General features: G+C 40.1%; 1 protein-coding gene across 1 annotated transcript in view; it reads left to right on the forward strand.

Annotated features, from left to right (window-relative positions):
- The window catches only part of LOC142243239 (polypeptide N-acetylgalactosaminyltransferase 12-like), an 87,585-nt gene extending 79,942 nt beyond the window's left edge, over window positions 1-7,643 (forward strand). Inside the window, exons 7-10 of the mRNA XM_075314919.1 lie at window positions 1,417-1,548; window positions 2,470-2,583; window positions 4,370-4,525; window positions 6,752-7,643. Of these exons, the coding sequence (XP_075171034.1) occupies window positions 1,417-1,548; window positions 2,470-2,583; window positions 4,370-4,525; window positions 6,752-6,889 (540 nt within the window). The 3' untranslated portion in view covers window positions 6,890-7,643. The remainder of the gene's footprint in view (window positions 1-1,416; window positions 1,549-2,469; window positions 2,584-4,369; window positions 4,526-6,751) is intronic.
- The last annotated feature ends 7,845 nt before the right edge of the window (window positions 7,644-15,488 follow it).

Genomic DNA, 15,488 nt, shown 5'->3' on the forward strand with positions numbered 1-15,488 from the left:
CCCCGTCCTGCTCATATACGGTACCCCCGTCCTGCTCATATACGGTACCCCCATCCTGCTCATACAGTAATATACCTCCATCCTGCTCATATACCTCCATCCTGCTCATAATATATCCCCATCCTGCTATATGCCCTCATCCTGCTATACACCCCCACCCTGCTATACACCCCCATTTTGCTATATACCCCCCTCATATACCCCCATCCTGCTCATAATATACCCCCATCCTGCTATACGCCCCCATCATGCTATACGCCCCCATCCTGCTCATATACCCCCATCCTGCTTATAATATACCCCCATCCTGCTATATGCCCTCATCCTCCTATACACCCCCATCCTGGTATACGGCCCGCATCCTGTGGCACATAAAAAAAAAAATAAACATTCATACTCACCTTACCTCACTCCCTGCAGCATCGCTCCTCAGTCTGTGTCTGCAGCAGCGCCCTGAGTGGAGCCGTTCCCCTGCAGCACCGCGATGTCCTCCTGTCTGTGCCGGCGGTGGCCACGTGTGGACACATGCGCACAGCGATGACGTCAACGCTGTGAGCACCGCTAATCTTCACACACAGCTGCTGCCGGCACAGATAGGAGGAGATCGCGATACTGCAGGGGAACGGTGACAGGTGAACATACTGATTCACTGCACCCCGCACGGATGATGATGCACGGGGGGCAGTGAATACAGCCGCACATGATCACTCCAGGCTGTAGTTGCCAGGGATGGTCGTTCAGGCCGGCTGTTTATCCCTCGCCTATCATACCGCCCACCTGTCAGCGCCGGCTTCAGCGCTGAGAGATGATGGGCGGGATGATGGGCGTGCATATTAAATGAGCGGGTCCACGTGGTCACGGCAGGCTGCTACAGCCTGCTCGTGCCGCAGATGACCCGCTCCACCGCAGCACCCTCATTCCCTGCAGCACTACATTCAGACTAAAAGACGCACCCCCCACTTTGTACCAACATTTGGGGGAATAAAGTGCATCTTATAGTCCGAAAAATACAGTACTTTTTTGCAATACTTATGTAATATTAAAATTATATTTTTACATGGAAATAAAGAATGATAAATCCCCAAAATCTTTCCCTCTGTCTGGTGCAGGGTCAGAGAGACCAATAGACCCAGCCTACTGTATCCTCACCCATCCCTTGTAGACTGTAAGCCCTCACAGGCAGGGACCTCTATCCTCTTGTACTAGTCTGTGCCTTGTATTGTTTATGATTTTTGTACTTGTCCCTTTTATGTATTGCCCTTTCACATGTAAAACGCCATGGAATTGATGGCACTATAATAATAATAATAATAATAATAATAAAATAGTATGTCAGATAGTGCAGCGCAAATGAACCGACCGATCCGCTTTATGTGGTTTCATCCACTTGTTGTTTTGTTTTGTTTTTGTTCTCAGGAGCCTTATGGAGATGTGACAGAGAGAATAGAACTAAGGAAGAAACTGCAGTGTAAACCTTTCAAGTGGTTTTTGGAAAATGTTTACCCTGAGCTACATGTTCCTGATGACAATCCAGGCTATTTTGGGATGGTAAGGTTTTAAACCTATTGAAATTGTAGTATGGCAGCATGGCATTATGTCTTATGGTACTAGATAGGATCCCACTGCTTATAGCTGTCTCAACATGTATAGTAATAAGGTGATCGCTATGTCTTGAGTACTACTAAAAGTAGTGACCCTTAGTTTCCGCTCCCTCCTGAACCCTAGACTCTTCTCTCTCGGGAGGAGAGTCGACAGTTGATGGCTTCCAGTTGTCACGTTTGGTGGTAGCCAGGGCAGATGGTAGGAGCAGGATTGTGCCTTTCTGGGCTTCGGATAAGAGAGGATACTAGTCTCTGGCCCTCGCTGTGGCCTTCTGGCTCGGAGGGACGGGGAATGGTTTTGGGGACCCTTCTCCTGTTAGAGAGGGTTTCATTAGATCAGTATCCTAGTGCACTTTTTGTGGCACATTTAGTCACTTTGATTTAGCTTTCAAAAATGAAGAAAAAATTAGTAAAGAATAATTGGCAACACAGGAAACTAGCTGTAATGGAGTAGTTAGTAGATGAAGGACCAGTTCTGCATTCTGCTCTCTTCTAATGTGTGACCCTTACACCGCTAATAGGCTTGAAAGCCACATACTATTAGAAGCAGCCTACATTATAGATTAACACATTTTGTGTTGACTCTTTAATATCAGATTACTACTCAACCATAGTACAATGGTATCGACTTTATAATGTATATTAACAGAATGGTATCGACTTTATAATGTATATTAACAGAAATTTAAAACTTGACTATAATGCCACAGAGAGGAATGTAATACAGAAATAAAATGTACACTTTACACTAGAAATGTTTAGATTTTTACACTTCCAAAGACCGTTCCAAAACTAGGAAAAATAAAGACAAAGCAATTCTTTTTAAAGTTGTATGGGAATCAATAAATTTCTAACTTCTAATCCACAGCTCAGAAATAAGGGAATGGCCAACTTCTGCTTTGATTACAATCCTCCTAGTGAGAATGATGTCACTGGACAAAAGATTATTCTGTACCCCTGCCATGGAATGGGGCAGAATCAGGTACGAGAAAAGAACGCAAAGTTACACATTTATGGTGACAGATACGTTTTATGTTCATAAATACATATTTACGCAGGCTTTGCACAGGTCTATTATGTTTAATTGGTTGTGTAGTTACAAAAATGTATTTGTCACTAATATAAAACCAACCTTTTTAAGTTGTTCTCCACAGAAATTTGATTTCTCTCTAGTAGTATACTGAAGAGATTGGAATTAATCATTTCTTTGGTATTCCATGTTGTTTTGAATATGTAGAGAATGGTATGTCCTAAAGCGCTGAAACCTGGTGTAAAACTATCCAAAGTGCCTAATTGAGTTATTTGCCAACTTTGTGCAGATTGGGCCTCGTTTGGTCATAAATTAATATTTGTACTCCATTTTTTGGCCAATGTCGAGAATGATAGGTCCTAGAGAGCTAACAACGCTCAAAAAGCTTCTAACACACCTGATGATTTCTCCCGTGCCTCCCCCATACTCTGGAACGCTCTACCTCAGCATATCAGACTCTCCCCTACAGTGTAAAGCTTCAAGAGGAACCTCAAGACCCACCTCTTCCAACAAGCCTACAACCTACAATAGCCCTCAGTCAAGTAGACCACTGCGCAACCAGCTCTGTCCTCACCTATTGTTCCATCACCCATTCCCTGTAGACTGTGAGCCCTCGCGGGCAGGGTCCTCTCTCCTACTATAACAGTCTGTTTTGTACTATTAATAATTGTTGTACGTATACCCTCTTTTACTTGTAAAGCGCCATGGAATAAATGGCGCTATAATAATAATATGCCTGTATGTGAAATGTGGTGCTGTTGTGAGTGATTTTGGTGAGTGGTACAGTTATTTTGGCCCTGCATGAAGAACAAACAGAAATTCAATTCTATATAGAATATATGCTACTGTAAAAAAAAAGTTTGGCTTTTAGGTAAAACTTCAGCTCATCGAGGTCTCCTCGTTAGAAACGGCTGCTGGAGACTGGGGTACCTCACATGGAGTGGCCTGTACATTCTCCAGACCTGAATCCCATAGATAACCTATGGGATCAGCTGAGTCGCCATGTAGAGGCTTATAACTTTGTACCACAGAACCTCAATGACCTGAGGACCACCTTTCAAGAATAGTGGGATGCCATGCCTCAACAGACAATAACTTCACTTGTGAAAAGCATGAGATGTCATTGTCGAGCTGTAATTGATGCTCAGGGCCATATGAAAAGTTATTGAAACATTGACATTTTGGAGGGTATAATAACCACTGTTGTGTTTTGGCTTTTGTTTTAATAAATTGTTGGAGATGAGGAAATCACCATTGCATGCTTCTACGTAAATGCCTTATTTTCATGATAAAATCTCACGTAGCGTGAAGTTTTTATGTTCTCCATAAACTTCACCCAAAAGCCAAATATCCCTAACTGGTTTATATGTGTGTGTAAAATATATAATATAATATAATATATATATAATGTATATACACACACACACACGAGTGTATATGTATATGTATATATATATATATATATATGCACACACCTCACAAAAAGTTAGGGATATTTGGCTTTCAGTTGAAATTTATGGAAAATGTGTATGCCTATATATTACACACGTGTGCATACACAGTGATATATTATAATACATATATAATACAATATATCATTGTTTTCTTCACATAATACCCAAATGCATAAATATGATTATGTAGTATTTTCATCTATGTAGTGATGGTTTTATATTAAAACAGAAATTGGTATCTTGAACTCAAAATTATACATTAATTCTCCCTTTGTATTTTTCAGTTCTTTGAATACTCTTCTTCTAATGAGATCAGATACAACACCCGACAGCCTGAGGGTTGTGTAGCCGTAGACCAAGGTTCTGACCAGTTGACAATGTTCTTGTGCCGGGAAAATGGCCAAAACGTGCCTGAAAATCAAAAGTTTATTTTGAGAGAGGTATGATTTAAACATGTTAATTCTGCCATCCCAAGCTGGTAAAGTAATGTCACGATTCTATTGGCTTAATCTATGTATGATTTCTGTGGTTTACATTAGACATCCCCATCTGCACAACATATTGTCAAAGGAACTTAATGTCAGAGGTTTCCACTTATCATCAGAAGAATAGGGCTATAACGTATTGTTTGTTGCCAAAGGGGTCAATATATGCACTTGCTATCTGGTCGTTTTACACTCAGACCTGCTTCCTCTCCATATCCATTCACTTCTATAGAATGGCTCTTGGGCATATGTTGTAGCATAGGAGCAAAAGTTCTACTCATCTCCTTCTCCTCTCAGCCACTACACACCTCTTCCCAAACTTTCCTCGATTACTCCCCGTTGATAAAGATGCTGCTTGCTGATCCTTGCAGTACTTAAGACCATTGGAGCGCTCAATTTCAGGCCATCAGTACGGGGTTGCTATCAGACAAGGAGTAGTGCCTGGGAGAGGTTGAAAATACCCCATCAGGCTGCTGCTTCCACAGCAAATAAGATTGTGCGGTGCATTAATACGGGCACAGTTGCTCATGACTCGAAGCTTGCTCTACCAATTTACCGACCACTGATCAGACCACATATATTGTGTTGTGCCCAGTTTTGGACACTATTGCACAAGAAAGACATAGTAGATCTTGTATAGATTTAATAAAGGTAGATCACATTACTCCCAGTCTAGAAAGCTATACACCCAAAGAAAAAAATCAATGACCACAAGCGATATCATTAATATATAATTTTATTGATACGTGAAGATAAAATTAGTATTTTACATATTAAGTTTCTTCATGAACTTTGTTTTGTATAATTGCCTCTTTACTATCTTATCAGAAAAAGGGTATTAAATAAATAGTGTTGTACACTCTGGGGAAAAATATATTAATCTGTATCTAAAATATACAACACAATATAGGAATAGTATTAAACAACTGAATGCGTACTCAATATTTAAATAAACTGCATATACCAAATATCAAACTTTCCATAAGACAGAGGACACCATATCAATAGGAACCCCAGGACTTTGACGCACGTTTCGCTCTAGGCTTTCTCAAGGAGACTCCTTATGATATACCTTGTGGTCATTGTGACATATTAGTATAGAAAGCAAATCAACTTTTGGGTTATTTAGTTCAAATAAATGCTTAAGGATCATCTTGTTACAATGATTACGTATATCATGGGTGAATATGGCAATCACTCTCCTGTATATACATAAGAATGAAACTAAAATAGGGGGGGAGTCAACTCTGTATGGTTTAGGGCTGCACAACCTATTCTAGTCTGAGGGCCACATTGTCATATTGAACAAGGGGGGCCGCATTCTCAGGGAGTATTGCCTACTGCCACATTTTTGGATATATGAAAATTTAAATATCGAAATATATTGCATGATGGATAAAAACGTGCACCTAGAATAATGGGGTCCCCTTCTTTCACAGTTTGCACTCCAGAAAGCAGGAGGCCATGGTTACTACAATTGAGAGAGCCACATACATAAACAGCCACATTTACCTCTTTTACACCTGTCTACAGTCCCCAGTAGGGGTCAATGGTCCCTATTCTTGTATTATTTATGGGGTGATGGTGAAATGACTGCATTTCACTTTCCCAAGATATGGAAATTGCTGTACAAACAAGAAGTTACATACAGACAAGCGTGCCTGTGGCCAGATATTTGGGAGCAACACAGAAAGACATGTTGTACATCCCTGGTCTAGATGATGCAAGCTGTACACAAATAGAGAATGGGATTGTGGGATTGTACGTGTCCTTACTGTAAGAGCATTCATCAGAAAAGGTATCATGGTCACTTTATTAAAAGTCATTGGTTTGGTTTTAAATTACTGGAGATTTGGTCCAGAGACTTATCATGATTGCAGGATATAATGCTGGGATGGGAAATTGGTTTTCTGCCTTTCTTTGGATCCATGCTCCAATAAGCTGATTTGGATGGATGGATGACTTTTTTTTTAGACTACAAAACTATGTTACTATGTAATCCATTTGTAGCTAGTAAAACAAGATGCTTCAGAGTTACCTAATATTCCTTAGATTTGAGTTTACAGTAAACAAGAAATCTACACTCGCCTATATATCTAGTATATTTTATAAAATTATTGATGAAAATGTTATCTGTTATGATGTTATCTGCTTATTTTAACTGTCACTTGTCTTTTACAGGATGGAACTTTGCTGCACCAGCAAACGCAAAGGTGTGTAGAAGCGGAGAAAACCACCAGCACGGGGAACGCTGCACCTTTGTTAAGACCGTGTTCTAACTCCGACCTTCAGAAATGGTTTTTCCAGGAAAGAAGTTGATCGAAACCATTGTCTACTGGTGCTTATCCCTTCCATGGAGGAGAATCAATATTTGCCCGTCTGCTGTCAGCAACTGATGTCATTGGCAAATATTTGTCACAAATCTCTAAATAGGAACTGTGCCGGGATCTTTGTGACTGTTCCGGTTTTAGATTTGACGTGCCTTATAGGACTATGGGTGGTGAAATGGTAGCTCTCTACAAGAATGGGACGCTTGTTTTTCAGACACTGGTGTAAGAATAAGAAGGTGAAATGTCTCTTTTTGGGTTTAAACAATAGAAATCAAACCAGATTATTTATGTGATTTGTTTGTTTTAAATTACTTTAAATTGTTTTATAACCTTTATTTCCTTTTGGTTGCTGGTCTAACCACTTTTTATGTCTTGCCGTCCTTATGTGTTTCTTATTTAGAAGACTGCTCAGGGTTAAGTAATGTGGCATGTCGTATATGGCACAAGAAGGACTGAGTGGTGTTTACGTAAATAGGTCCAGGTAGACCCATTTATTTGCCATAATTTAAATTCTTGTTTAACTTAATCTCAATTTTGCTGTGAAAAGCTTATTAATGTATAGCAAAGAACAACATACATGTGATTTTGTTAATGAGTATTCTTTATAAGACAGGTTGTCCTTTTTGTATACGTTAATAGATAAAAACTCTTGAGAAAAAATACTTATTGAAGTTTGTACTTAATGAATTGAGAAATCAGAGCTGCATACTATATTGACCTCAAATTAAATTGTTACTTTTAAAGATATGGTTATTTTTTATGAATAAATATTTTTTCCGCTTGTGTTTTACATTCAGTTTTATGCTACTATTTTAATGAATCTACGTTTTGACATTTACATTAATTTTACTAAATCTGAAATATCACTTTGTGTGACTTTCCTAATATAATATGTAAGTGTATGTGTGTATATATAATATGCTACTGCAAATAGTCGCTGATCAGCTAAAGTATAGGTGCCCTCACCAAACACATAAAACACCCTCTGATCTGGAGACTGCAGACAGAGTGGTCTATAGTAAGTCTATTCGTCTGTACACCACTCTTTAACCCCTTAACGACCGCGGGCCGTAAAATTACGTCCTTGCGGTCATAATGTTACTGCCCGCGGTCTGCCGGCAGCATCCTGCTGCGATCGGCACACATCTCAGCTGATTTTCACAGCTGAGATGTGTGCCTGCTAGGCACGAGCAGAATCGTTATCTGCTCGTGCCGTTTAACCCCTTATATGGCGCTGTCAATATGTGACAGCGCCATTATAAGCGCGTTCGCGGCAAACATTTACTTACCGCCCGATACCGGAAGTCACGTGACGCGATCACGTGACTCCCGATAGTTGTCATGGTAGCACAGGGTCATGTGATGACTCCTGTACTACACCTGACTTGCTTTCACTTTCGCTGTGCCAGCGGCACAGCAAAAGAGAAAGAGAGCGTATCTGCTGTTTACAGCCTTATAGCTGTGATCAGCAGATACTGCAGAGCGATCGGACTGCTGATCGCAATAGCCCCCTAGGGGGACTAGTAAAATAAAAAAAAAAAGTTAAAAAAAAGTTTTAAAAAATTAAAAAAAAAAAACAAAAAAACCTAAAAGTTCAAATCACCCCCCATTCGCCCCATTGAAAATTAAAGGGTTAAAAAAATAAAAAATATACACACATTTGGTATCGCTGCGTTCAGAAACGCCCGATCTATCAAAATATAAAATCAATTAACCTGATAAGTATACGGCGTAGCGGCAAAAAAATTCCAAACGCCAAAACGATGTTTTTTTGTCGCCACAACTTTTTGCGCAAAATGCAATAAGAGGCGATCAAAACGTAGCATCTGCGCAAAAATGGTACCGTTAAAAACGGCAGCTCCAGATGCAAAAAATAAGCCGTCATTGAGCCATAGATCCCGAAAAATGAGAACGCTACGGGTCACGGAATATGGCGTAAAACGTGCGACACTTTTTTCGGACAAACTTCCGATTTTTTTTTTTAACCCCTTATATAAAAGTAAACCTATACATGTTTGGTGACTACGAACTCGCACTGACCTGAGGCATCACACCCACACATCAGTTTTACCATATACTGAACACAGTGAATAAAATATCTCAAAAACCATAGTGCTATCGCACTTTTTATTGCAATTTTTCTGCATTTGGAATTTTTTTGCCGTTTTCTAGTACACTATATGGTAAAACTGATGGTTTCATGTAAAAGTACAGCTCGTTCCGCAAAAAATGAGCCCTCACATGACCATATTGACTGAAAAATAAAAAAGTTACGTCTCTCAGAAAAAGAATGGCGAAAAAAAAAAACGGAAAGCGAAAAATCGGCCAGTCGTGAAGGGGTTAAGATGGAGTGTAGAGTTGACCTGTAGACATGCGGTTCAGCCCAATCACCTCTGTGTGCATACTACACATTTGAGTGGTATCTTGGTGGGGTTTTCAGGATCTGTATTCCTACTGATTGGTAGCTATCTGTAGCGTCTATTATGTATTCAAAATGTGCATAATAAGAGTTACAATTTAAAGGAGTTTTCCCATGAACAAAGTACAGTTTAATCAATAGAGTTTAAAGTAGTACCGTAATTATTTCCACGACTTAAAAGTATGTTCCAGTGCTGAGATCTTATAAATCTGCCCCTGCTATGTACTGTGTAATGGCCGTGTCTGACCGTACAAGGACATGGTCTGATCATTCCACATCTCAATGTCAGACTGCTATGTACTGTCAGACACGGCTATTACACAGTACATAGCAGGGGCGCATGTAGTCCAGTTGTGGAAATTACTTTTATTCCGTTATTTACTGAATAAAATGTAAATTGTTTGTAGGACAACTCCTTTTAATTAAAGAAAAAAATTGTGCACAGAGAAAAACAATGTGAATAGTGATGCTTCTTATTGATCCCACGGTTAACTGTGGGGGAAAAAAAAATATTAACTTGTTTGTGTTTCAAAACCTACACATCCTAGCTGACAACTATAGGTATGTATAGAATCAGGATGATAGCACCAGTATAGCACTGCTTTTAGGTTATATATGAAAATCCTGGTGACTGGTGCACTTTAATACAGTAGAAATCTCATGTCCACTGTGCTTCTTTTTTATGCACCATAAACTGACCTGCTGTGTTTTTTTTTTTTTGTTTTTTTTTCTTTTCCAAGCCACAGCATGTCAAATTCTCATGCGGGTATGCATGGTCTTCCGTTCGGAATTTCCTCATAGGCTTGCATTAGATGCTGAATTTCCGCAGGCGGAAACGCATAAACAGATGCATGTAATCTGCAACTAATGATGTCAATACCAAAAGGTTCAAAAACAAAACTGATTTTAATTAAAGGGAACCTGTCAGGTCCATTATACCCTCTGAGCCAACAGCATTTACATTTGCATGTCCAAATTCCCTTCCTAACCAGCACTGTATAACATCAATCTCTAAAATAAAACTTAAGAAGCCTTTTATTACCTCAGTTTTTCTTTTTCAAATTAGGCCTGTTACTAGTCGCAGGGGCGTTGGTTCCCCTGACTAGTCGGCCCACTGAAGCCGGGAAGCGTACACCTGGCTACAGAGGCACACTGCAGATGACGAGAAGTTCAGAAGACTTCAGATCATGCGCAGTGCACCCTCTGATTCCGGGACAAGTACATCCAGCTTCTCAGGCGCACTGACAAGGCCGGAACAAGCCGCGCATGCGTGAGATTTCCAGGAACTGGAGGTGACGCCCACTCTTGGAAATGATGTTATCACATCATGTTATCTTTACTTTTACATCACAGGTATACCATGTGGTCACATTGTGACCTTCACTCCTGGTACTCAACATAATTCTTGGCCTAAATCCTGGCCAATTAGGGAGCTTAAACGCCAGTATGTTATCTTTTCTGGTTCTTTCATTTTTTTTATCTTTCACTCTTGCTGGAAAGCATGGAGACCATATTCTGTGCCTCCAGTTCAGGTCTGTGCCTATAGGGACTCATCACTTTGTATGCTAGTATCAAAAGTTTGTTACAACTCAATGCCATTTTGATGTTCTCTAATATGGAAACCATCAATGTACTGTAGCAATAGTGTAAAAAATAAAAAATGTTTTTCATTGAAATGCAGACTATTTGCCAAACACAATGCATAGATGTTTTAGAATTAATCTTTTTCTATATGTAATGCTTAGCTAATCATTTTTTCTTCTGACCTTTTAATGATTGACAGAAATTCAACTATTTTGTAACAGTAAAAGAAAAAAAACTTGATCTTTTTTTATATATATGCTGGGGAAAATCTGTTTTTCTACTGAAAACAATAGAAAGTATTTTTGATATCAATACACAATTTTTATGATTATTTTGTCTGAAAGCACAATTACAATAAACCTTTAGTTGGATAAAGTTGTATTTGACATATCATTTTTATATATATCCGCAAAGTTTGCTGAGTCAGAGTTTTTACATTTTGTTTTAAGCCATTCATAAGTTTTTAAATGTTCATTGACAAGTACATCAGGTTTATGTAAAGACTCAATATTTACAGTGTTGACCCTTATTTTTCAAGACTCCTGCAATTCGCCTTGACATGTAGGATATCCGCTTCTATCACAAATCTTGACTGATCGCAACCTATTCTGGCCAATGTGATTGAGATATGTGCAGTTTCCTGTCCATTGACCAAAAATGTTATTCTTTTTTTCACCAAGCCACTTTTGTGATATGGTGCTCTGTCATGCTGGAAAAAGCAGTGTTGATCACCAAATTGCTCCTGGATTGTTGAGAGGAGTTGCTCTTGAAGGATGTTTGGATGACATTTTTTGTTATCGATTTGCAGTGTTCTTTAGGAAAATTGTGAATGGGCCCAGTCTCTTGGATGAAAAGCAAATCCAAACATGAATAGTATTAAGATGCTTTACTCATAGCACAACACAAAAGTCATGGTAGCATTAAACTTTTCTTCTCCGGACAACCATGCTTAACCCCTTAACGACAGCCTTACATATAAAAACGGCGGCAGTTAAGGGTACTTACTCTTTACCGGCGGTAAGAAAAAAGTGAATAGCTCCCCCCACCAGCATCGGCAAATCTCCAGGGTTTCAGCTACCTCGATAGCTGAGACCCTGGAGATCATTATCCGTGCCATTTTTTGTGGTCCCCGGTCATGTGATCACTGTTATACAAAGTATAAAGTACCTCTGGATTCAAAATGCTCACTATATACCCCTGAATAAAATGCTTGAGGGGTCTAGTTTCCAAAATGGGGTCACTTGTGGGGGGTTTCTGCTGTATAGGTACCTTTAGAGGCTCTGCAGATGCGACAAAAAGCCCTCCTGTTTGTCCATACAAAGGTTTCTGACCACATGTGGAGTATACCAGTATCAATAGGGAATAGAGGTAATTAGGATATGGGTACCAAAAGCAAAACCCTTTAAAAACAATGATCATTTATTAAATAATTATAAAAACCCAAGCAAACATCCCAGGCAAACAATTCAATTCAAAGTGGTGTGTACCATCTACAATAGGGTACCTTATAGACATAAAGCAGTAGGGAAGCAAAAAGTGGGTGTTGGTCCGTGTAATTCAGGGCTTAATTAATCCAACAGAATTAGGGGGAATACGGGCCTTACCCTAATCTGTTTTCCTGCCTGACAACGGAGGTATTACCACCTTAATTTTTCCGGCGTCCCCGTTCCTCGACGTCTCTCCCTGTTGTTTCCTACTCTTCCACTAGATAAGTACCCTCCACCAAACCTCATAAAGTGCAAGTGCAGTTCCATTCATGTAACACATTCAGTAGCCGGAATAATATATCCGTCAAATTCAATATGTATAAACATTACAACATACTGTCACATCTAGAAGCCAGAGACCTGGAAAATTATGTCAATTATAAGAAATAAATTGGCCCATTGCCGAGGATACTTAGCAGGAGATGTTAGCTCCCATGGATTCCATGGCGCCAGACTCCCAGGTCAAGAAGATCCCCAGGTTAGATAATTATTCACACATCAGACGCATTTCCCCCCTTTGTTAGAGGTTCATCAGGGGTACAAGGACTGCCATAGTCCACAGAAGGGGCCACCTGTTAGGACCCTCATCCACTTACCTATAGTCAATGCCCGGGATGTCTGTATTTGTAATCTACGTGGGGCATGAGGAGATGTTTTCTTTCCGTTGTGTTCACAATGCACTTTATGAGGTTTGGTGGAGGGTATTTAGTGGTAGAGTAGGGATTAATAGGGAGAGCCACCGGGAAACGGGGACGCCGGAAAAATTAGGGTGGTAATACCTCCGTCTTCAGGCAGGAAAACAGATTAGGGTAAGGCCCATATTCCTCCTAATTCTGTTGGATTAATGAAGCCCTGAATTACACGGACCACCACCCATTGTTTGCTTTCCTACTGCTTTGTTTATAAGGTACGCTAGTGTAGATGGTACACAGCACTTTGAATTGAATTGTTTGCCTGGGATGTTTGCTTGGGTTTTTATAATTATTTAATAAATGATCATTGTTTTTATTGTTTTTTGCGTTTGGTGCACATACACATGTGGGGTATCCCTGCGCTCATAAGATATTGGGTAGCAAACTGTGGGTCCCAGTTTTTGGTATTGCCACTTGAAAACGTGAGACATTTGGTTCTAAAGAAACATTTTTGTGAAAAAAAAAAAATGAAAATTGTCAATATGACAACCTAATGTTATCAAATACTGTGAAGTATCCGTGGGTTCAAAGTGCTCATTATACCCCTTAATAAAATCCTTGAGGGATCTAGTTTCCAAAATAGGGTCACGTGGGGGAGCGCCACTGTTTTGGCACAACAGGGGCTCTCCAAACGCGACATGACGTCCACTAATGATTCCAGACCATTTTGCAGTCAAATGGCACTCCTTCCCTTCTGAGCTCTGCCATGTGCCCAAACAGTTGATTTCCATCACATATGAGGTATCAGCGTACTCAGGAGAAATTGCACAATAAATTGTATGGTGCATTTTCTCCTGTTACCCTTGTGAAAACAAGCTATCTGGTTGAAGTAACAATTTTGTGGTAAATAAATATATATATAATTTTTTTTTTTTTTTTTTTAATTTCACGGCTCAACTCTATATACTTTTGTGAAGCACCTGGTCGTTCAAGGTGTTAATTAAACATCTCGGTAAATTCCATGAGAGCTCCAGTTTCCATAATGGGTTCACTTGTGTGGGTGTTTCTGCTGTTTAGCTGCCTTTAGAATCCCTGCAAATGCAACATGGTGTCCAAAATCTATTCAAGCCAAATTTGTATTCCAAAATTCAAATGGTGCTTCTTCCATTCGAAGCCCTCCCATTTGTCCAAACAGAGGTTTCTATCTACATGTGCAGTATCCCTGCCCTCAAGAGATTTGGTAAACTATAGGGTACACTTTTTGGTGTTGCCTCTTGAAAAAGTGGCTGTAAGCCATAATCAACAACATTGACAGAAATGAACACTTGAAATAGATCACTTTGTTTGTAATGATGCTATATAATATATGCGTTTTCCTTTTTGTATTGAATTAATGAAAAACATTTTTTTTGATATTCTAATTTATTGAGATGCATTTGTATGTAGCCAAAAATGGTACCAATAAAAACTCCAACAAAAAACAAGCCCTCACTTAACTCTGTCGGCAGAAAAATAAAAAAAACTATGGCCATTAAAATCTAGTGATGCAAAAAAAAACTTTAGTAAAAAGCATTTTTAGTCTGATAGTCGCCAAACCTAAAAAAAGATATAAATCTGGTATCACTGTAATCGTACTGACCTGAGGAATAAAGCTGCTGACTCACTTATACCACATGGTGAATGGCGAAAAAATAAAGGCAATTCTTCAAGCTCTATTGATTTATTCATTCTGCCTCGAAAAGATCATGGTATGGCATGGCTCCTATTTATCCTGTGCATGTACGCTGAGCGCTTGCACCGGGATTTCATATAAGGGTGTGTGTCCACAATCTGGAATACCAGCGTTTTCGACATGGTGTGTTTTCGCTCCGTTCAAACCGCTGCGTCAACCAGTACCTGCGTCGTGCAGTACAAGCATAGTGGCTGGATTTATAGAAATTCCATGCCCACTGTGCTTCTTTTCTTCGCAGCGTAAACTGACATGCAGTGCGGCTTCCCGGATGCAGCATGTCAATTTATGCTAACCAATGGTGTTGCCAAAACCAGATAATCAAAATCCTAGGAACACTCAGCACCACACCCACCAGACACACCAGTGGACGGCCTGAGTGGAATAGGGTTGCCCACTTGGGGGGTTGGTTAAGGGGAGGTCAGGAGTGTCAGGAGTAGGCCAGTGTAGTGTTGGAAGTGAAGGAGAGAGGAGGTCAGGAGCTGGGCTCCTTGAAGGTACTAGGTAGCAGACGTAGGTCTGGGCCTGGTAGGAGCTGGACCCCCGGTCGCAGGGGATCATGACAAGGGGCACGACATTGTTGTGTAGGACAGCGGGCGGCCTTGTACCATCACCGGGCTGGGACCAGGGCATGACGTAGTATGTGGACCCTAGGTCAGGGAGTATCTTCTGGCAACCTGACAATTCACCCGACGAGGATGGAGCCTTCAAGATCCACTCTCCACCCGCTCCAAAAT

The sequence above is a fragment of the Anomaloglossus baeobatrachus genome, chromosome 6 (genome assembly GCF_048569485.1).
Source record: "Anomaloglossus baeobatrachus isolate aAnoBae1 chromosome 6, aAnoBae1.hap1, whole genome shotgun sequence".
Taxonomy (NCBI): Eukaryota; Metazoa; Chordata; class Amphibia; order Anura; family Aromobatidae; genus Anomaloglossus; species Anomaloglossus baeobatrachus.